Source organism: Amphiura filiformis, chromosome 11 (genome assembly GCF_039555335.1).
Source record: "Amphiura filiformis chromosome 11, Afil_fr2py, whole genome shotgun sequence".
In the NCBI taxonomy this organism is placed as follows: domain Eukaryota; kingdom Metazoa; phylum Echinodermata; class Ophiuroidea; order Amphilepidida; family Amphiuridae; genus Amphiura; species Amphiura filiformis.
The window spans coordinates 4758753-4783736 of record NC_092638.1 but is presented as its reverse complement, the minus strand read 5'-3'; the positions used below and the strand labels follow the sequence as shown (position 1 = coordinate 4783736).

General features: G+C 34.6%; 2 protein-coding genes across 4 annotated transcripts in view; one reads left to right on the top strand and one right to left on the bottom strand.

The window, feature by feature from the left end:
• LOC140164243 (HEAT repeat-containing protein 6-like) overlaps window positions 1-24984 on the top strand; it is a 386072-nt gene that overhangs the window by 43350 nt on the left and 317738 nt on the right. The gene's annotated exons all lie outside the window — the stretch shown is intronic.
• On the bottom strand, window positions 14221-15572 carry LOC140164104 (beta-2 adrenergic receptor-like). The gene is made up of 2 exons (XM_072187349.1): window positions 14952-15572; window positions 14221-14847 (listed from the first exon to the last, which is right to left on the bottom strand). Exons 1-2 carry the CDS (start codon window positions 15570-15572, stop codon window positions 14464-14466), a joined length of 1005 nt encoding a protein of 334 aa, XP_072043450.1. The 3' UTR covers window positions 14221-14463.

Below are 24984 nucleotides of genomic sequence, written 5' to 3'. Positions count from 1 at the left end.
TGTTTCTATTTTAAGTTATGGGTGTTTCTAGATTTCCCTAATTTAAAAATAGAAAAAATGATTTTTCTCAAAAAATAAACACTTTATCAAAAAAATCTGGCGAGAGAATTTAGATATTAGGCTTATTAACCACCCCACAAACTATGGAAACCATATCACATTCCCTCTTGGCTAGCAATAATTATTTGTAGAAAAAATTAGGGAATTTTCAAAAAATAAAGAAAAACATAAGAATTGTTTAAATTTTCATGAAACATTAAAAATCAGTGGAGTAAAGACTTATCTTCAATTGGTTATATATTTGAAATGGATACATAATTCTGATTTGAAATAGTGGCTATTTTCCTGCATGGGCCTATTATCCGATGCTCCTACCTTAAGCTTTGTTTCAATCAAATCGGTGGTCTACAAGCAAATGTATGGCCAATTTGTGTAAAGTAGTCCTAAAATAGCTTGGGCCACTCTTTGTGTCTTTGTGTATCAAAAGTGAATGAATTGAGTTGAATCATGAAACATTTGGTCTGTGCTCGTAAGATGGGTAATTTTAAACAATGGGGCATTTGAAGTGGTATTTTCATTTATAAATTTGAAATAAATATCATATTATTTATTTACTAATGTCAGTTACTTTTGCTTTTGTTCTGAAATCTTTGACAGTAAGCATGAAAGTTCATTTTACATGGTGCCATCTTGATACGTGTGAACATGGCAAAAACTGTCTCAACTTGGGCGATTAAGTAAAATTGGGTATAGCGTTTGAATGCAAACTAGAAACAAACCAAGTATCGTGTTTCTTTTAGCCAAGATGTTACTGATTCTACTGCATATCAAATTTACGCCATGACCCCTTTTATTTTTTTTCTGAAAAGCAAAAATCGAACTGCTAATCATGAAAGTCAATTTTATGTGATGCAAGCTTGATATGCTGCGAAAATGTCAAAAGTGGCCCAACACGCTTTCTGTACAATTTAGATAATTGAGCATAGCGTTTGAGCCCAAACTAGTTAAGAAACTAAGTTATGTTTTTCTGTTAGCCAAGATGTTACTTATTCCGCTGCAAATAACATTGTTGCCATGATCTCTTCTATTTTTTTCTAGAAATTGCAATTTTTATTGTTACAGTCTGTACAAGTATTTTAGAGAGTTTTAATGTAGTGTAGATCAGTTACTACGTTGGGGGCATGGTGACTATTCTCCCTTACCAGTTGTCAACACAAACTCACAAAATTCTCACTATTTTGAGTAAATATGCACACATCCTTCAAATACAAAGAATCTAAAAAATCAGTTTACTCAGAAAATGTTATTAAGGACTAGCTCAAACAAAAGGTGTGTTGTGTACTTTGCATGCCTGGATTGTTATTCCTTCCACTTCAAGTTCGATCCTCCTAGAAATTCAGAAGTAAGAGTCGAGAGTTGAAAATTGTATACCCATATCATACTGGGCAAATGCAGCGTGTGCTTAAAAAACTCACTAGTGATTCAGTTTTTCTTACTGTCTGAGTGAATAAAGTCCCAACATACACCCACGTAAATTCAGAAAAGCATGTGTCAGTTACACAATATGCAATGTGATCTTTGCGTTGCAGGTGCTGTGCCCATTCTATATCAATCTATGATGTTATGAGTCCTGCCTATTACTAGCTGACCAGAGTTTAGTGATTGTTAAATCATTACCAGTGTTCTGTCATGGCTAGTGATGTATCATCAAAGTTGTCTTGAAATCTACTGGTTGCGATTTGGCCCTTTTAAAGCTTGCTAGCTATACTTCTGATCGATATTTCGGCAATAGTTTTTCCGATAAGCGATGGAAGTATAATGTCACAAAAAAGAGCATTCTTAGTGCAAGTTTCCCTTGAATTCAAGATTGACAGGATTACCTGCAGGCTGTTTTAATGTTTTGTATAGTACAATGCTCATGGTGGTGATTTGGTAGCCCAATTATAAAAGACTATGGAGGATTATGCCTCGACTTTGGACTGCTTCTTGTCCCACAGAAACCAATGGTTAAGAAAAAGTTGGGCAAATTTTCAGTGATTCGAACTGTGATTTCAACCTTAAATATTGGCAACATGGTCAGTAATGATCTTTCAGATACCAGACAAATATATTGTTCAGTCAAGTGTTTAGTTCTTTGAAAGTATGTATTTCAGGATTGGTGATGGTTGTGGAATATCAGCATAAGAACACCTCATCATATGTCGCAGTACAACTTTGAAATCTGGATGCTTACTGGCATATATCATGAAATTAATGGCACTGTTAAAAAATGGACCAACCCTGATATAAAATCGGTAGTGTTCAGCATCGATAGCATTCCGAATTGACAGGAGGATAAAGTATGGAAGAAAACAAACAAGGAATCCAACAACAACCACAAAGAGGTTTTCGGTGATAGCAATCTCTTGTTTGGATATTTGTTTCCTTCTTCACCTGCTGTAGAATGATTCGGATCATGGCCCTCTTCAGTGATTGCAAGATCAGCTGAGGAGCTTTGCATGCTATAACTCTGTAAATTATCAGTTGTTGTACAGCTGGTAGAAAATAAAGGCAAATGTTGTTTCTGTTTCCAAAAATGTTTTTTGACATACACATAGATCCAGATGTAACTTACAACTATTGCTAGGAGTGGGAACAGAAGACCAACTGCATTTATAGCAATGACAAATAGATCTGTATGTTCGTAAACAGCACATACTAAGCTAGGTTTGTTATACCCAAAAGCAACATCTCCAGTTGCAGTAGAGATTAGAAGAGATACTGTGGGGATGACCCATGGTATCAACACAAGAATCACAAGCTTCCAGGATGTAAAGATCTTCTTGTACCACATGGGTTTGAGATGTGGATGAGTCGATTGATACCAATCATACCCAATGTCAACATGCTGGTTCCTACACAGGCATATACCATGAAACCGGTAAACTTACAAATCCAATAGGCCCCTGGTATTGGCCATTCATTTTTGCCAAGAAGACTGATAGTATACCAGATAAGAGTAAAGGATGTCAACAGGTCTGTAATGCTCAAACTTGTTACAAATGCATTAGTTGATGTCTGGAGTTTTTTTGAGAAAGCCACTGCAGCAATTATCATAGAGTTCCCAATAAGTCCAGTGATAGCTACCAATCCGAGAAGGACTGCAACAAGAATTTGTTCCCAATACGAGACATTCAAGATGAAAACGGGTAAGGTTGTGTCAGTTACATTGGTAGTGGTGGCATTGCCAAAAGCCATATTGTTGCTGCATAGAGTATTTGTTCAGATCCACAACAATTCTTTAAGACAGTAAGTCATGCCCAACAAGTAGTGATATAGTAATAAGTACATGTATAAGAGATCTCACAGCTATTTCAGAACTCTTGTACACACACCGATTGTTGTTGTAAGTTCATTGTCTTATTTTTGGTCTTGGTTTTGATCACATGGTATTTCATTGTCATATGTAAGCTCACAAAAGAATTTGTTACCGATAGCTTTGTCTGTATCCATTGTTATAAAATGAAAACTTGAAGAAAGTAGTTTTGGTTTTCATTTAATTTCCTCCTATAATGTGTACATGATTTTGTGATTTTTTATTGTGTTTTCATGTTCAAGTTTCAAGATAAAGTTTATTTTTATCCATCAAAGCAACATGATACAATATTATAGTTGGATACAGGATATGTCGCTGGGTTCATTACATAGTGACGTATCGTAATGTAAAGTGTATTTCGGAGGAAAAAAAAATGAAAAAAAATGTGAAAGGTTGTGTTGTTGTGTATTTGCACTATTAAATTTTGAATTCACTATATGAAAACTGTCTCTAAGTATTCAAAGCACCTTCTTGTATTATTTTTACTTCATGAGCTTTTTATGGGTACAAGTAGTATGTGAAACTGAAAAATACTGTAAACATATGAAAAAGTGCATCACATATTGGTGTATTGTGCCATGATATGCCACTATGTGATGCATTTTTGTGTAAACAGGAAAACCTGCATCACATAGTGGTGTATTGTGCCACGATACATCACTATGTGATACACTTTTTACGAAGGAAGTGCATCACATAGTGACGTATGATGTGATGTACTTTTCCTACCTTTTTTACCATTTTCTTATCATATGCACCAAATTAATTATTTAATTTCTAACCAATTATTTAATTTTCAGCATTGGGACTTGGCGTAATTGATGAGGACAATATTTAATACCTATATACCCTAAATTTCAAAAATGACTAAAAGTCACTTATAAGTCACTATGCGATGAACCTGGCAATGTGTCATTGGACAGGAAAAACCTCATGTGCATTTTCCTCGTTACCCATTTGGCAAATGTGGAATAAAATTAAAAACAGCTAAAATATGACACAACATCCAATGGTTAAAAAACCTGACGTTTTGAAAACACAAAACTTTTCTTTTTCAAGGAATAAAATTAGTGAACTGCTCTCAATATAGTAGAGACCAGCTCTCTATGTGGAATAGTAACAAAATGTCAAATTTGATGGTTTATAATTTTACAGGGGACACAAACAAACTTTCCTTATAAAAGACACTATATTTGAACATTACCTAATATTTTGTGACCCCTGCAAAATGTCAACATCATTAAATGAAACGATTTGTCACTGTTACATTTATGCGAAATAAGTTAACAGTGAATGTACATAATGAGGTTTTTCCCACCCAGTGACTAGCCTAGAAAAGATGTTAAGTACATTGATAAAGTTACCACTAAACACAGGGTGTGGTATTGTGGCAACATTTACATATAGAGAAATATTAAAACAATTAATATGTAAATACACAAAAATACACAATAATTATAATAATGTGAAAAGTATGATGTAACATACATTCATTCATTTATTTATTTATTTATTTATTTATTTATTTATTTATTTATTTATTTATTTATTTATTTATTTATTTATACACGAAAAAAGTTATCACAAACTGCTGTAAAAGAGTGCTCGATTTGAAAAGAGCAGTAGTATTACCGTATATCAATACAGTATGTATTGGACTAAGCTACACTGTGTTTCACGTTGCTAAGCGATCATCAAATGAATGACTACAAACTACGGAGGTTTTTCTTCTTCCTGGCAGTGTTGCCATATGCGACATTGCTTATGAATTCAGTCCGTTTGTTTAACGATCTGTTAAAGATCGTTAAAAACGGACTGAATTCATAAGCAAATGCTCATATGGCAACACTGCCAGGAAGAAAAAAACCTCCGTAGTTTGTAGTCATTCGCCTTGATGATCGCTTAGCAACGTGAAACACAGTGTAGCGAGTCCAATACATACTGTATTGATATACGTGTAATATTTATTTATTTATTTATTTATTTATTTATTTATTTATTTATTTATTTATTTATTTATTTATTTATTTAACCTGGGGTGACCAATCAATTCACTGGCACTGTTCTCCCTTGGTTCCCATAAATATTGAGATAAAAATAAATCTGATATACAGATGACTATGGGGATTTTTCACACCTTTTCCTGTCTCTTTCATTTTGCTTTCCATTTGTTAATGTTATGTTTCCTTGTTTTGGTCAATTGAACAGCACTTTTAGATTGGTTTGTAAGGTGCACAGAATTTTTTTCCATGGAAGGTGCTTCATAATCCCTTATGTTTAGCAATATATGATTATTAAATTGAACGCAAATTTGGAGAGACGTTTACTTCTTGATTTTAGTGTAAGTCACAATTTATAGAACTCCATGGAATACAGGTTGTAACAAAAAATTATACAATTCAGAAAAAAGTATTAGGCAAACATGTCACTTACTAATTGTTTTGAATTTTACTTGTTTGCCAAGGTCATTTCTTAAGCTTTTACATTTAAGGTAGAAACATCGGCTACGGTGTCATGCACAGATTTGATTTAAAATGATACAGGATGTGTAGTTGGGTGAGATAAACTTGCCTGCCAAGTTTTAATTTTTTTTTTTTAATCGTTTTTGAGTTATGCCATTTTTTATCATTAGAAAACCCCATTGACTTTGTACATAAAGTGTTTTTGACACTAAGCCTCGTTCACTAAAATTGGTAAAAGTTTGAAAATGGATACTATGTTTAAATATTATTTTTTCTCCTTTCTATCCCATTTATAGAACTGCTTTTTGGATCTTTTTATTACAAAAACATTATCAAATAATATTAGTGACTTTTTTCCAATATATTGGTCAGTAATATAGGGGATATTTGAAGGTAATGTTAGTACTTGCTAAAATTTTCTTGATTTGATCCAGAAACACTGAATGACCCAATTTCATAATTATTGTCTGAGCTAACCATAGGGCCAATTTTAACAAACAAGGTGTCATATGAAAGGTTATTAAATTTAGAAACTTTTCTCGCCAGCTTTTTTTAATAAAGTGTTTCTATTTTAAGTTATGGGTGTTTCTAGATTTCCCTAATAGAATAACCCACTTTATCAAAAAAATCTGGCGAGAGAATTTAGATATTAGGCTTATTAACCACCCCACAAACTATGGAAACCATATCACATTCCCTCTTGGCTAGCAATAATTATTTGTAGAAAAAATTAGGAATTTTCAAAAATAAAGAAAAACATAAGAATTGTTTAAATTTTCATGAAACATTAAAAATCAGTGGAGTAAAGACTTATCTTCAATTGGTTATATATTTGAAATGGATACATAATTCTGATTTGAAATAGTGGCTATTTTCCTGCATGGGCCTATTATCCGATGCTCCTACCTTAAGCTTTGTTTCAATCAAATCGGTGGTCTACAAGCAAATGTATGGCCAATTTGTGTAAAGTAGTCCTAAAATAGCTTGGGCCACTCTTTGTGTCTTTGTGTATCAAAAGTGAATGAATTGAGTTGAATCATGAAACATTTGGTCTGTGCTCGTAAGATGGGTAATTTTAAACAATGGGGCATTTGAAGTGGTATTTTCATTTATAAATTTGAAATAAATATCATATTATTTATTTACTAATGTCAGTTACTTTTGCTTTTGTTCTGAAATCTTTGACAGTAAGCATGAAAGTTCATTTTACATGGTGCCATCTTGATACGTGTGAACATGGCAAAAACTGTCTCAACTTGGGCGATTAAGTAAAATTGGGTATAGCGTTTGAATGCAAACTAGGAAACAAACCAAGTATCGTGTTTCTTTTAGCCAAGATGTTACTGATTCTACTGCATATCAAATTTACGCCATGACCCCTTTTATTTTTTTCTGAAAAGCAAAAATCGAACTGCTAATCATGAAAGTCAATTTTATGTGATGCAAGCTTGATATGCGCGAAAATGTCAAAAGTGGCCCAACACGTTTTCTGTACAATTTAGATAATTGAGCATAGCGTTTGAGCCCAAACTAGTTAAGAAACTAAGTTATGTTTTTCTGTTAGCCAAGATGTTACTTATTCCGCTGCAAATAACATTGTTGCCATGATCTCTTCTATTTTTTTTTCTAGAAATTGCAATTTTTATTGTTACAGTCTGTACAAGTATTTTAGAGAGTTTTAATGTAGTGTAGATCTCGGGTGGTCGTCGTATCATGAAGAATAATATCCCCTTACCAGTTGTCAACACAAACTCACAAAAATTCTCACTATTTTGAGTAAATATGCACACATCCTTCAAATACAATGAATCTAAAAATCAGTTTACTCAGAAAATGTTATTAAGGACTAGCTCAAACAAAAGGTGTGTTGTGTACTTTGCATGCCTGGATTGTTATTCCTTCCACTTCAAGTTCGATCCTCCTAGAAATTCAGAAGTAAGAGTCGAGAGTTGAAAATTGTATACCCATATCATACTGGGCAAATGCAGCGTGTGCTTAAAAAACTCACTAGTGATTCAGTTTTTCTTACTGTCTGAGTGAATAAAGTCCCAACATACACCCACGTAAATTCAGAAAAGCATGTGTCAGTTACACAATATGCAATGTGATCTTTATGTTGCAGGTGCTGTGCCCATTCTATATCAATCTATGATGTTATGAGTCCTGCCTATTACTAGCTGACCAGAGTTTAGTGATTGTTAAATCATTACCAGTGTTCTGTCATGGCTAGTGATGTATCATCAAAGTTGTCTTGAAATCTACTGGTTGCGATTTGGCCCTTTTAAAGCTTGCTAGCTATACTTCTGATCGATATTTCGCAATAGTTTTTCCGATAAGCGATGGAAGTATAATGTCACAAAAAAGAGCATTCTTAGTGCAAGTTTCCCTTGAATTCAAGATTGACAGGATTACCTGCAGGCTGTTTTAATGTTTTGTATAGTACAATGCTCATGGTGGTGATTTGGTAGCCCAATTATAAAAGACTATGGAGGATTATGCCTGCGACTTTGGACTGCTTCTTGTCCCACAGAAACCAATGGTTAAGAAAAAAGATGGGCAAATTTTCAGTGATTCGAACTGTGATTTCAACCTTAAATATTGGCAACATGGTCAGTAATGATCTTTCAGATACCAGACAAATATATTGTTCAGTCAAGTGTTTAGTTCTTTGAAAGTATGTATTTCAGGATTGGTGATGGTTGTGGAATATCAGCATAAGAACACCTCATCATATGTCGCAGTACAACTTTGAAATCTGGATGCTTACTGGCATATATCATGAAATTAATGGCACTGTTAAAAAATGGACCAACCCTGATATAAAATCGGTAGTGTTCAGCATCGATAGCATTCCGAATTGACAGGAGGATAAAGTATGGAAGAAAACAAACAAGGAATCCAACAACAACCACAAAGAGGTTTTTGGTGATAGCAATCTCTTGTTTGGATATTTGTTTCCTTCTTCGACCTGCTGTAGAATGATTCGGATCATGGCCCTCTTCAGTGATTGCAAGATCAGCTGAGGAGCTTTGCATGCTATAACTCTGTAAATTATCAGTTGTTGTACAGCTGGTAGAAAATAAAGGCAAATGTTGTTTCTGTTTCCAAAAATGTTTTTTGACATACACATAGATCCAGATGTAACTTACAACTATTGCTAGGAGTGGGAACAGAAGACCAACTGCATTTATAGCAATGACAAATAGATCTGTATGTTCGTAAACAGCACATACTAAGCTAGGTTTGTTATACCCAAAAGCAACATCTCCAGTTGCAGTAGAGATTAGAAGAGATACTGTGGGGATGACCCATGGTATCAACACAACAATCACAAGCTTCCAGGATGTAAAGATCTTCTGGTACCACATAGGTTTTGAGATGTGGATGAGTCGATTGATACCAATCATACCCAATGTCCACATGCTGGTTCCTACACAGGCATATATCATGAAACCGGTAACCTGACAAATCCAATAGGCCCCTGGTATTGGCCATTCATTTTTGCCAAGAAGACTGATAGTATACCAGATAAGAGTAAAGGATGTTAACAGATCGGTAATGCTCAAACTTGTCACAAATGCATTAGTTGGTGTCTGGAGTTTCTTTGAGAAAGCTACTGCAGCAATTATCATAGAGTTCCCAATAAGTCCAGTGATAGCTATCAATCCTATGAGGACTGCAACAAGAATTTGTTCCCAATACAAGACGTAACCTGGCAAGGATGAGTCAGTTACATTGGTAGTGGCATCGCCAATAGCCATGTTGTTGATGCAGGGAGTATTTGTTCAGATCCACAGTACAATAATTCTATAATCCAGTAAATCAGGCCCAACATGCAGTGGTATAATAATAAGTACATGTATAAGAGATCTCACAGCTATTTCAGAACTCTTGTACACACCGATTGTTGTTGTAAGTTCATTGTCTTATTTTTGGTCTTGGTTTTGATCACATGGGTTTTCATTGTCATAGGTAAGCTCTCAAGGGAATTTGTTACCGATAGCTTTGTCTGTATCTGTTGTTGTAAACTGAAAACTTGAAGAAGTAGTTTTGGTTTTCATTTAATTTCCTCCTAATGTGTACATGATTTTGTGGTTTTTCATTGTGTTTTCATGTTCTCTATCCATCAAAGCAACATGATACAATATTATAGTTAGATACAGGATGTGTCGTTGGGTTCATTACATAGTGACGTATCGTGAGGAAAAGTGTATTTCGGAGAAAAACAAATTTAAAACAATTGTGAAAGGTTGTGTTGTTGTGTTTTTGAACTATTAAATTTTGAATTCACTGTATGAAAACTGTCCCTAAGCATGTCACCCCTCTCTTGAGCCAACTTCATTGGCTCCCTGTCAGTGAGAGGATTGTATAAAAGACGCTGATTTATGTGTTTAAATCTCTGAATGGACTCTCTCCCCAGTACATAACTAACTGCCTCACTGTGAAAAAAATCATCCCAGAGGGCAATGAAGACCCGCTCGGCAGATAGTATTTCCTTCTTTGTGCCTCGTTCTAAGAAGGGTGCTGGTGGTAGAGCCTTTTCAGTGGCAGCTCCACGCTTTGTGGAACACCTTACCGTTCATATCAGAAATGCTGCTACTCTTGAATCATTCAAAACTATGCTCAAGACATATCTGTTTCCATAATATTGTTTTCTGTATTTGATCATGTTTGCTATTCTTTTTAATATGCTTGTTGCGCTTGGTAGCCACAGGAAAAGGTGCATTATAAATTATGTTAGTTAAGTTAAGTTAAGTTATTCAAAGCACCTTCTTTTATTATTTATTTTTACTTCATGAGCTTTTATGGGTACAAGTAGTATGTGAAACGGAAAAATACTGTAAACAAATGAAAAAGGGCTTCACATATTGGTGTATTGTGCCACTATATGATGCATTTTTGTGTAAACAGGAAAACCTGCATCACATAGTGGTGTATTGTGCCATGATACACCACTATGTGATACACTTTTTAAGAAGAAAGTGCTTCACATAGTGATGTATGATGTGATGTACTTTTCCTACCTTTTTTACCATTATCTTATCATACACCAAATTAATTTTCAGCTCTAATCAATTAAAGCACGATGCTAGTTTTAATGTGCTCATCAATGGAAGCGCTGCGCTAGTTCTCTTGTTCATGAACACTTAGTGAACACATCAATAGGGTTTACAATGGAGCAAACTGCTACTTTTAAATTGGCATCTTCCTTGGGTATTTGGATTGTCATGTTTTTATTTCTAGAACAATTTCAACAAATGAGGTCTTAAATTTGAGCTAAAAGAATTATGACAATTGTGACATATCTGTCTTTGTTTAGGATATACAGGGGTTGAACATAACTGGTAGAAATATTGAAATGATTAATATGTAAATACACCAAAATACACAATAATTATAAGAATGTGAAAAGTATGATGTAACATTTCTTTCTTTCTTTCTTTCTTTCTTTCTTTCTTTCTTTCTTTCTTTCTTTCTTTCTTTCTTTCTTTCTTTTCTTTCTTTCTTTCTTTCTTTCCTATTTAACCTGGGGTGACCAATCAATGCACTGGCACTGTTCTCCCTTGGTTCCCATAAATATTGAGATAAAAATAAATCTGATATACAGATGACTATATGGGGATTTTTCACACCTTTTCCTGTCTCTTTCATTTTGCTTTCCATTTGTCAATGTTATGTTTCCTTGTTTTGGTCAGCTGAATTTAGATTGGTTTGTAAGGTGCTCAGAATTTTTTCAATGGAAGGTGCTTCAAAAATCCGTTATGTTTAGCAATATATGATTATTAAATTGTACGCAAATTTGGAGAGATGTTTACTTCTTGATTTTAGTGTAAGTCACAATTTATAGAACTCCATGGAATACAGGTTGTAACAAACAAAAAATATACAATTTAGAAAAAAGTATTAGGCAAACATGTCACTTACTAATTGTTTTGAATTTTACTTGTTTGCCAAGGTAATTTCTTAAGCTTTTACATTTAAGGTAGAAACATCGGCTACGGTGTCATGCACAGATTTGATTTAAAATGATACAGGATGTGTAGTTGGGTGAGATAAACTTGCCTGCCAAGTTTTAATTTTTGCCAACAAAGCGTTTTTGAGTTATGCCATTTTTTATCATTAGAAAACCCCATTGATTTTGTACATAAAGTGTTTTTGACACTAAGCCTCGTTCACTAAAATTGGTAAAAGTTTGAAAATGGATACTATGTTTAAATATTATTTTTTCTCCTTTCTATCCCATTTATAGAACTGCTTTTTGGATCTTTTTATTACAAAAACATTATCAAATAATATTAGTGACTTTTTTCCAATATATTGGTCAGTAATATAGGGGATATTTGAAGGTAATGTTAGTACTTGCTAAAATTTTCTTGATTTGATCCAGAAACACTGAATGACCCAATTTCATAATTATTGTCTGAGCTAACCATAGGGCCAATTTTAACAAACAAGGTGTCATATGAAAGGTTATTAAATTTAGAAACTTTTCTCGCCAGCTTTTTTTAATAAAGTGTTTCTATTTTAAGTTATGGGTGTTTCTAGATTTCCCTAATTTAAAAATAGAAACAATTATTTTTCTCAAAAAATAAACACTTTATCAAAAAAATCTGGCGAGAGAATTTAGATATTAGGCTTATTAACCACCCCACAAACTATGGAAACCATATCACATTCCCTCTTGGCTAGCAATAATTATTTGTAGAAAAAATTAGGGAATTTTCAAAAAATAAAGAAAAAACATAAGAATTGTTTAAATTTTCATGAAACATTAAAAATCAGTGGAGTAAAGACTTATCTTCAATTGGTTATATATTTGAAATGGATACATAATTCTGATTTGAAATAGTGGCTATTTTCCTGCATGGGCCTATTATCCGATGCTCCTACCTTAAGCTTTGTTTCAATCAAATCGGTGGTCTACAAGCAAATGTATGGCCAATTTGTGTAAAGTAGTCCTAAAATAGCTTGGGCCACTCTTTGTGTCTTTGTGTATCAAAAGTGAATGAATTGAGTTGAATCATGAAACATTTGGTCTGTGCTCGTAAGATGGGTAATTTTAAACAATGGGGCATTTGAAGTGGTATTTTCATTTATAAATTTGAAATAAATATCATATTATTTATTTACTAATGTCAGTTACTTTTGCTTTTGTTCTGAAATCTTTGACAGTAAGCATGAAAGTTCATTTTACATGGTACCATCTTGATACGTGTGAACATGGCAAAAACTGTCTCAACTTGGGCGATTAAGTAAAATTGGGTATAGCGTTTGAATGCAAACTAGGAAACAAACCAAGTATCGTGTTTCTTTTAGCCAAGATGTTACTGATTCTACTGCATATCAAATTTACGCCATGACCCCTTTTATTTTTTTCTGAAAAGCAAAAATCGAACTGCTAATCATGAAAGTCAATTTTATGTGATGCAAGCTTGATATGCGCTGAAAATGTCAAAAGTGGCCCAACACGCTTTTCTGTACAATTTAGATAATTGAGCATAGCGTTTGAGCCCAAACTAGTTAAGAAACTAAGTTATGTTTTTCTGTTAGCCAAGATGTTACTTATTCCGCTGCAAATAACATTGTTGCCATGATCTCTTCTATTTTTTTCTAGAAATTGCAATTTTTATTGTTACAGTCTGTACAAGTATTTTAGAGAGTTTTAATGTAGTGTAGATCAGTTACTACGTGGGGGCATGGTGACTATTCTCCCCTTACCAGTTGTCAACACAAACTCACAAAAATTCTCACTATTTTGAGTAAATATGCACACATCCTTCAAATACAAAGAATCTAAAAAATCAGTTTACTCAGAAAATGTTATTAAGGACTAGCTCAAACAAAAGGTGTGTTGTGTACTTTGCATGCCTGGATTGTTATTCCTTCCACTTCAAGTTCGATCCTCCTAGAAATTCAGAAGTAAGAGTCGAGAGTTGAAAATTGTATACCCATATCATACTGGGCAAATGCAGCGTGTGCTTAAAAAACTCACTAGTGATTCAGTTTTTCTTACTGTCTGAGTGAATAAAGTCCCAACATACACCCACGTAAATTCAGAAAAGCATGTGTCAGTTACACAATATGCAATGTGATCTTTATGTTGCAGGTGCTGTGCCCATTCTATATCAATCTATGATGTTATGAGTCCTGCCTATTACTAGCTGACCAGAGTTTAGTGATTGTTAAATCATTACCAGTGTTCTGTCATGGCTAGTGATGTATCATCAAAGTTGTCTTGAAATCTACTGGTTGCGATTTGGCCCTTTTAAAGCTTGCTAGCTATACTTCTGATCGATATTTCGGCAATAGTTTTTCCGATAAGCGATGGAAGTATAATGTCACAAAAAAGAGCATTCTTAGTGCAAGTTTCCATTGAATTCAAGATTGACAGGATTACCTGCAGGCTGTTTTAATGTTTTGTATAGTACAATGCTCATGGTGGTGATTTGGTAGCCCAATTATAAAAGACTATGGAGGATTATGCCTGCGACTTTGGACTGCTTCTTGTCCCACAGAAACCAATGGTTAAGAAAAAAGTTGGGCAAATTTTCAGTGATTCGAACTGTGATTTCAACCTTAAATATTGGCAACATGGTCAGTAATGATCTTTCAGATACCAGACAAATATATTGTTCAGTCAAGTGTTTAGTTCTTTGAAAGTATGTATTTCAGGATTGGTGATGGTTGTGGAATATCAGCATAAGAACACCTCATCATATGTCGCAGTACAACTTTGAAATCTGGATGCTTACTGGCATATATCATGAAATTAATGGCACTGTTAAAAAATGGACCAACCCTGATATAAAATCGGTAGTGTTCAGCATCGATAGCATTCCGAATTGACAGGAGGATTAAGTATGGAAGAAAACAAACAAGGAATCCAACAACAACCACAAAGAGGTTTTTGGTGATAGCAATCTCTTGTTTGGATATTTGTTTCCTTCTTCGACCTGCTGTAGAATGATTCGGATCATGGCCCTCTTCAGTGATTGCAAGATCAGCTGAGGAGCTTTGCATGCTATAACTCTGTAAATTATCAGTTGTTGTACAGCTGGTAGAAAATAAAGGCAAATGTTGTTTCTGTTTCCAAAAATGTTTTTGACATACACATAGATCCAGATGTAACTTACAACTATTGCTAGGAGTGGGAACAGAAGACCAACTGCATTTATAGCAATGACAAATAGATCTGTATGTTCGTAAACAGCACATACTAAGCTAGGTTTGTTATACCCAAAAGCAACATCTCCAGTTGCAGTAGAGATTAGAAGAGATACTGTGGGGATGACCCATGGTATCAACACAAGAATCACAAGCTTCCAGGATGTAAAGATCTTCTGGTACCACATGGGTTTTGAGATGTGGATGAGTCGATTTATACCAATCATACCCAATGTCAACATGCTGGTTCCTACACAGGCATATACCATAAAACCAGTAAACTTACAAATCCAATAGGCCCCTGGTATTGGCCATTCATTTTTGCCAAGAAGACTGATAGTATACCAGATAAGAGTAAAGGATGTCAACAGGTCTGTAATGCTCAAACTTGTTACAAATGCATTAGTTGATGTCTGGAGTTTTTTTGAGAAAGCTACTGCAGCAATTATCATAGAGTTCCCAATAAGTCCAGCGATAGCCACCAACTCGAGAAGGATTGCAAGAAGAATTTGTTCCCAGTATGAGACATTCATGATGTAAACTGGCAAAGATGTGTTAGTTACATTGGTAGTGGCATTGTCAACAGCCATATTGTTGCTGCTGCAGGGAATATTGGTACAGGTCCACAATACAATAATAACGTTTTCAATCCCATCAATTGAAAACCAATTTAACCCCTGCAGAATAAATGCTGTAGTCCCTTGGTAAGGCCTATTGTGTGAATTTGTGTACTGTTGCTAAGTCACGTGGTACACAGGCGATGTTTTGCATTCCGATCATTTCTTGTTTCGTCATTATTTTGTCAGATTCAACAAGACTAGGTTGTGTTTACAAAATTTTCTTTCGGAAGTTTTTTAGTTTGCATATTTTACAAGTAGTAATCCCAGTAGCTTATATTAATTTGGAAGTGTATTTACAACAATATTTCGTGGCGTGGACCATGTTTTCATTGATGGTTTTCGTCGGAAAAATACAACAAAATATGTGCGGCGGTTTGGAATTTCAAGAACTTTGAGTGGAACATTGGGAGAAAAGGAGTCTATACCACCACCAGCTGGATCGAATTTTATGTCTATTTGCGCTATCACCGAGAGCATCTCGCCAGGTGCATGGCTGATAATTCATCAGTTATGAAAGTACAAGTGCGATCATAGGCTAATGATATAGTTCCAGTTTGGTTCCCTTACGATTCCAAAGTCTTTTTTTACATGAACGTAAAATCGTTGTTTAATTTACGCACGAAACAACTAGCTGCAGCAATCAAGTTAAGTCGTCAATATTATCATAGTGATGGTACTGCGGCAAGTGGAAATTGTGACATTGTCTGGGATTCTCTTAAATATTTTATAAAATAATAAAAATAGTTGGACAAAACTAACCCGAGTGATAGAGAGGCGAAGTTGCTGGTATTTTAAATGCGGAATGTGACAATTTTACGTGGGCCACCCAGCGTCGGGCGTTGTCCGGTAGCGGTGTTGAGATCAGCCAAGATGATGCGTTGAGTCGGTGAGAAATTTGCTTTTATAATCAATCCCGGGTTTTAATAGCAGAACTAGGCCTAAGGCTAAAGCCTATAGGTAGAACACATTTGTAAAAATGGGCATTGGAAGTATAAATAACATTGGGTCGAGTCGATTTATTTTATAATTTCACTTGAAGCTACTTGACACGGTTTTAAGTTTTTCAAACTGTGATATTCACACAAGCAGAACGCAAAACCAGGTTGCCAAAAAATTTCTGCTTGAATTGCTGCCCAAATAATCAAAAAGTCTCCAAGAATGGTTTAATTTGGTTTGGCTTTATGGGAGCCAAATGTTAAAAAGTCGTAAAAATTTTCCTTAATCATTGCTTTTTTGAGGCCAGGAAATTGTCAAAAGTCGCAAATAAATAAATAAAAATCGAAATTACCCAATTGGGCTACCAAATCGCTGGGTTTGGCAATACTAAGTGGCGGTCTCGATGATTGCGTAAATTGTTTACCGTCAATCAGTCCTGGGGATTTTGCAAATAGCCAATTTCTGCGGCGTGCTATCAACAGATTATTATTGATCAACCCATTTACGAGAAATTACATAAGTTATTTATTTAAATGGAATGACGTCATTCGAACATGTATCACATAAACAAAGATATTTACATTGTTGAACTTGCGATATCAAGCTGTGTCCGAATCGAAATTTGAGTGCCAATAAGGAGCAGTTATGATTAAAATGTTTATTATTTAGTTTAATTAGTGGGTTTTCACATATAATTTGCATCGTTCACATAATGTATCAACTTAATTGAGAGAAAAACATCGGACTTCTGCAGGATGAAATAGGCGCGTGGTATAGGTTGCAGAATTCGACATGCTTGATTTATCGAATCCATGGACGGAAAGATCAATGCCTGGTTAAAAACACATGGATCAGAAACAGCAACTTTATATAATCATGCTGATGGTTTTAGTTAAAAACAAACTGTATTGTTGTTGCTGCAATAATTCCAGGGCATTGCAGGGATTATAAATTAATCCCAGGGTTTCAGTCCTGAAAAAGGTAAAGAGGCGGAGCCATGCGAGGTGTGCTGTGACTCCTGCTTTGCATAATGCCCTGCTTTGTCCAATCGTGGGACAGGAGTCATTCACAGGCAGCGCTTTTGGGGCGTTAGCGTATTTTCGAGGATTAGTGTCGGGAAAATTTACAAGCAGTTTGTATTCCCATCCGAAGTTGAAAATAATAATAAAATAAGATAAAATCTTGGCCAATATGGCCAACAGTTCGTAGACAAGTGTTGGGCGATATGCAATATAGTAACATCGCTTGCGGTGCATTAGTGATGCGCGGTATATGATATCCTGATATTACAAGTGGGATATTCGTGCATCATTTAGTCTGATTAAAGAATGTTAGTGGCTCTTGGAAAAGCTTGAAATTACTGGAATTCAAATTTTGGTTGGATTTTCATGAAAATTCCTGGAAAATTGTTTGAAGCAATCGGTAAGGGTTAGGATATGTGAACAGATTTCCTTTCTGGCATAAAATACTAACACATCGAAGGGCAGCATTATAATTTAACAATTTTGGGGATCGTTTTTCTGACATATGCAAGGTTGTTGGAGTTTGGTCATTCAAGGCAATCGGTGAAGGTCAAAGTTAGAGTCCTTCGTATGTAAATTACAGAAAATATTAACAATTGGTTTTCTGACATATGCATAGGTGTTGGCATTTAAGGAATTCATAGAAGATGTATCATCAGGAAAGCAAAATTGTAGAGTCATCTGATGTAAAACAAGTTTGGTGGATCTTGGTACGATTCCTTTTACTTGCCCAAATTAACTTCGGCATAGTTTTTACTAGATTTGGTTTTACTCTACTTGGCAGCATCTTTGTGAAGCTCGCCTAGATAGTGGGAACAGTGCACACTGCCTTTCCACTTGGACCTTCTGGCATATTTAAAAAGTTGAAAAGTAAATAAAGAGGTAAATAAATAAACAAAATAAATGGAAAAATAATCATGTTCAAGATCAATTCAATTTTCAACTCCTTAGTATATAGTAAGGTAGTTTTATTAATAATCAGGCTTGTATATATGCAAAAGCCTTTGCTTGCACAATTTGCTTCCCTTTTTCTGTGTTCTTCATTGCAGATTATATCAGGTAACAGGAGGGAAGACGTGTTGCTTGTCGTGAGACTGGAGATTTGTTTATGACCACAATAATATTTGACGGTGATCTCATCATCAAGCATATAACGGGTTTACTTCAGTTAGACATGGAGCCACGTAACAGCTACATTGCAGCAATCAATGACTTATATTTTGAATTAACATTTTGAATTAACATTGAATGTTGCACGTTGCTTTATCTACAAACTACGTACAATGGAAGAATCATGTCAAGTGCTTTTAAAAACAATAAAATGGTGTACAATCTGGTAAGAATCACAAATCACGCATACAATTGTACGTCGTCGTTGTCTTGTGGGTCATAAGTAATATGACTGACCTGGTATTGCGATTTAAGAGTGTTGTTTCAACTCTGCCTGTCCAATCCAAGATGTTGCATGTTGAGCATTCACAGGGGACAGTCTATTTGGTTTTTGAATGTCATCTGACCAATAGACCTCTGTTCCCAAAGTCATGCAGTTGCTGCAATCAATCTTCTGACATTCTGAACATTTGACAGGTATGTACACTTGTACAGCATCATCAATTATACTTTCAGTTGTTAGGTACTCAAAATTGTTTAATGAAAGTATGCATAACATTTGGAATGCACACTGAATATGTGCACATGATATAGTGGATGAAGGAGATGTAAATTTAAGGCTAAGTACAAGAACACTTAAGAATTCAATTGTCAGATTGGTATAAGTTAATAAGCAAGGAACGTGTCAAGTTGCTGCTTCAGAAGCATGAAGGTTTGTTTTTGTTTTGTTTTGTATTGTTTTAAACGATCATCTTGTTCAGAACCATGAATTGCCCTATTGTTTTTATTTAACAAATATTTATTGAAAGCCGGTCTAGCATGTGGGATTTGATCGATTAAGTTTGGTAATACTAAGGAAGGAATCAACTCCAGGTTGGCATGGGATAGCCTAGGCAGGGGCCAAGTACTATGCCCTCAAATTTTTCTTGTTCAACTAAATTCAAAATCAAAAAATTGTGTTCAAGTTTTTTCGTGAGGTTGCGCAGCCGCCTAGTTATCATGTTGATTCAAGAAGTATGTTGACCTATTGTATTATAGAATAGGCATGTTATCCTAGTTCTCTGTACACTTTTATAGCATGGCACACTTCTCGTTTGATGATTTAAAAAAAAAAATGGTGCGGGGCTTAGTTGTACCAGAAATATACCAGAAATATAAACAAGTGGCACACAAAATTTGTAGAGCAGAGTTAACGTGTCATTACCCACAGATATAGTTCATCCAGATATGCGTAATGGGTAGGGGATTGCACTCATGCAGTCACCGTTTGGTCTCCTATATATCAGGCAAAAGAACATCCAGAGAGCTTCCCATATCCCCAGGCTTAACTGATGAAAATTAAAGAATAAATAGAATATGTTTAAAAATCTGGGGGGGGGGGGGATTGGGAAGTTTATTTCTCATTCAGTTCTTGCATGATCCATTAACTTCTTTGGCAGAGATTTTCTAATTTGAAACATATATCTATTTAAGTATGGATAAGAAATGCACACAAATTAAAGTATGTAGACATTTTAGTATGGATCAAGTATCCAATTTAACCTGTCAGGGATTTCCCCTATATGAATGTACGATTCCTGGAAACCATCTTACAGGAATATATATTGTATATTTTGCATGCACAAATATTGTTAAAGGTTTCAGCCCATGTCATTTTATATTACTGGCTGTGCTCTTTGTTTGGATATTTATAATCTCCCTTTTTGTAGTTCACTGGGGATGTGATTTTCAGATAGGTCATCTGGGGTGCTATATTAAATATTCCGTATTTATATTTATATTTTCTATTAACAAGATATTATTCAGCTCCCTCTGTAGGGGTCACGAGGGTGGTGACTTAAGATAGGTTTCATCTAGGTCCTCTAAAATATTCTTGTTTATTTTAAGATATTTATAAGCCCTTACTGTGTAGGTCACTGGGGTGGTGACTTTTGATAGTTCATCAGGGTCCTTTGTAAATCTAAATATCGTTTTGCTAATAAGTCCAGGTTTTGGGCGCTGATTCCTTATATGCATGCTATATATTTGTGTTACATACTTATTGCAAATAAATCATATATGTCTGTTGAACGTCTGACAAAGACGCAAATCATTGCTTCCAATTTCATTATTTTGTCTGGGGTTAATAACGTTTTCAATCCCATCAATTGAAAACCAATTTAACCCTGCAGAATAAATGCTGTAGTCCCCGTTGGTAAGGCCTATTGTGTGAATTTGTGTACTGTTGCTAAGTCACGTGGTACACAGGCGATGTTTTGCATTCCGATCATTTCTTGTTTACGTCATTATTTTGTCAGATTCAACAAGACTAGGTTGTGTTTACAAAATTTTCTTTCCCACCCACCACTCCCTTTGCAATTTTTCATATTGAGAGTATAATAGTGGTGGTGCGGAAAAATTTATAAAGAAAATTTTAAGTTTGTATGTTAAAGTTAAAGAAGCAATTCTAACGTAATTGATAGAGCAAATATTGGGTCACGATTCGTGATTTGATGATTGGTTTGGTGCAGTCGTCTAATTCCTTTTGAGAGCGGTAAACTGCTCAAATCATGAAACTCTTGATAGGTGCCTTCCTTTGCTATATCAATCAAGAACTTCCTGTTGATAGTTGAACGTCATTGTGTAAAATGTACATCTCGGCGGAATCTCTCTCCTTGGGCTAATAAGCATATAGTTAAATGTTATCTCATATGTTATAGCTTTTCAAACAAAAAATTAAAAGAAAAGGAAGAGATAGCTAAAAAAAAAAAAAAATACACACATGTCTAACCATGTCATTTGAAGTGAGCAATGCTAAAGCATTAGCATCACTTTAAACAAATTTAAAATCCGCTGGCAGAGATTTTCTAATTTGAAACATATATCTATTTAAGTATGGATAAGAAATGCACACAAATTAAAGTATGTAGACATTTTAGTATGGATCAAGTATCCAATTTAACCTGTCAGGGATTTCCCCTATATGAATGTACGATTCCTGGAAACCATCTTACAGGAATATATATTGTATATTTTGCATGCACAAATATTGTTAAAGGTTTCAGCCCATGTCATTTTATATTACTGGCTGTGCTCTTTGTTTGGATATTTATAATCTCCCCTTTTTTTATTTCACTGGGGATGTGATTTTCAGATAGGTCATCTGGGGTGCTATATTAAATATTCCGTATTTATATTTATATTTTCTATTAACAAGATATTATTCAGCTCCTCTGTAGGGGTCACGAGGGTGGTGACTTAAGATAGGTTTCATCTAGGTCCTCTAAAATATTCTTGTTTATTTTAAGATATTTATAAGCCCTTACTGTGTAGGTCACTGGGGTGGTGACTTTTGATAGTTCATCAGGGTCCTTTGTAAATCTAAATATCGTTTTGCTAATAAGTCCAGGTTTTGGGCGCTGATTCCTTATATGCATGCTATATATTTGTGTTACATACTTATTGCAAATAAATCATATATGTCTGTTGAACGTCTGACAAAGACGCAAATCATTGCTTCCAATTTCATTATTTTGTCTGGGGTTAATAACGCTTTTCAATCCCATCAATTGAAAACCAATTTAACCCTGCAGAATAAATGCTGTAGTCCCCGTTGGTAAGGCCTATTGTGTGAATTTGTGTACTGTTGCTAAGTCACGTGGTACACAGGCGATGTTTTGCATTCCGATCATTTCTTGTTTCGTCATTATTTTGTCAGATTCAACAAGACTAGGTTGTGTTTACAAAATTTTCTTTCCCACCCACCACTCCCTTTGCAATTTTTCATATTGAGAGTATAAAGTATGTAAATCTAAATATCGTTTTGCTAATAAGTCCAGGTTTTGGGCGCTGATTCCTTATATGCATGCTATATATTTGTGTTACATACTTATTGCAAATAAATCATATATGTCTGTTGAACGTCTGACAAAGACGCAAATCATTGCTTCCAATTTCATTATTTTGTCTGGGGTTAATTCTATAATCCAGTAAGTCACACCCAACAAGCAGTCGTATAATAATATTAAAGTATATGTAAGAGATCAGGCAGCAAGTTTAGAACTCTTATAAACACTGATTATTTTCAAGTTCATTGTTTTATTTTTGGTCTTGGTTTTCATTGTCATAGGTAAGCTCTCAAGGGAATTTGATACTGATAGCTTTGTTTGTAACCATTGTTATAAACTGAAAATTTGAAGAATGTAGTTTTGGTTTTCATTTGATTTACTTTTAATGTGTACATGATTTTGTGTTTTTTCATTGTGTTTTCAAGTTCCAGTTTCAAGGTCAAGTTTTCTTTTATCTATTAAAGCAACATGATACAATATTAACTTATAGTGACGTATCATAAGGAAAACTAAAGGGTTTGGTATTGTGGCAACCTTTACACATAGAGAACTATTGAAATGATTGATATGTAAACACTCAATAATAATAATATAGAAAGTATCCTGTAGTATCAGTTTTGAGATAAAAATATAATGTGATATACAGCTGACTGCTGGGATATTACACATATTTTCCTTTCTCTTTCATTCTGCTTTCATTTACTAATGTTGTATTATATACCGGCTCCAACGCCTTCAAAATACAGCTACCCGGGTTGTCACATTAACAAGGAAATTTTCCCACATCACCCCATCTTGAAAGAACTACATTGGCTTCCAGTCACCCATAGAATTGTCTACAAATTAATGCTCATTGTCTTCAAATATCTTAATGGAAATGCACCTGATTATTTAACTGTGTTATTGAAAACTTACAATCCGTCTCGCAGTTTGCACTCAAAATCAAAATCATGTCTTTATAAATCAAAATCAAAACATAAATGGGGTGACAGATCTTTTGTAGTTGCAGCACCACGTTTATGGAATTCACTTCCCGAGCACATCAAATCTGCAAAAACTGTTGATGGTTTTAAAAAGGCACTTAAAACACACTTAATGTGTACTGCCTATAAAATAATTGACTTTGTTTTTGAACTCTTGCTTATTGTGCCCTAAATATATTTTTGTTTTTTGTTTTTATGTATTGGTTTTCAATCATCATTGTATATGTTCATGTATCTTTAAGTTTATACTTTTGTTTTATCTGAAACTGCTTTTGTATTGCACCTTGAACATCTTGTTTTGAAGGTACACACACGTTATAAATCCTTTAAGTTAAGTTATTGTGTTTTCTTTTGGTCAGCTGTTTTGTTTGTAAGGCGCTCAGTGGAAGCACCAGAAAATGGGCTAAGTAAATTTCAATCTTTCAGATATCAGACAAATGTATTTTTTAGCCAAGTATATATTTCTTTCTTTAAAGTATGTATTTCAGGATTGGTGATGGCTGTGGGATATCAGCATAAGAACACCTCATCTATGATAATTGCTGCAGAGTCTTAGTACAACTTTGAAATCTGGATGCTTACTGGCATATATCATGAAATTAATGGCACTGTTAAGAAATGGACCAATTTTGATATTAAATCTGAAGTGTTCAGTATTGATAGAAATCCGAATTGACATGAGGATGATGATAAGATATACACCAAGCAACTCTTCCCTAAGAAAAAAAGGACAAGAGAAACATTAGTTTATTTGTTTGCTTTTGTTTGTTGAATGATGTTTAATAATATGTGACAATGAGTCAAATCTTTGCAATACTACAATCCCGGAAAAAATGTGTTCGAACTCTCTCTCTCTATGTGCCATATCCAGTGACGTAGGCGACCATGGAATGCCAATCCATCCTGTTCTTTGCCAATCTCAACAGCTTGATGTTATCCACACCCGTCCAGGCTGCGATACTCTGAAGATATGTTGTCCTCTGGCGCCCTCTGTCTCTCCTTCCATTAATCTTCCCCGTAAGGAACAAACACTCCAGATCATCTTTCCTCATATTTGATATCAGAAAGACATGCTTCGTATTCAGAATGCAATTCGATAGGTCTGAGGTGCTCTCATGTCCCACAAAAAATACTGTCGAAACGCAATAAACGCTCATTTTGGATCCCTTAATATTACTGAAAATTATATTAATTTCATTTATTTTATTGTGCTGGTAAAAATATATATTTCTCATAAAAACATTATACGATAGAAGTGCATTTGCAGCACCATCTAATTATCTGATTTTCTTAATCAATATCCAGTTCTTTCAAACATACTGTCTGTCAATTGAATACCTGAGTGGAAGAATGGCCCAACTCCATTTTATAAAAATGAGTTTATCATATTCTAAAAGACCTGTACTGTTGCCATTGCAGTACCAGTACTAAAGGTCCCCTCAAGATGAAAACAGTCTGTCGCTAAAAACTTTTCCAAATATTGTGTTTTTTTGTTAATATCTCA

Excerpts from the sequence above, each read along its gene's own strand:
- LOC140164104 (XM_072187349.1), bottom strand. The coding sequence starts at position 15,572 with ATGGCTGTTGACAATGCCACTACCAATGTAACTAACACATCTTTGCCA. Across the intron at positions 14,848-14,951 it reads TCCCACTCCTAGCAATAGTT|AGTTATAGCATGCAAAGCTC; the intron begins GTAAGTTACATC and ends GATAATTTACAG.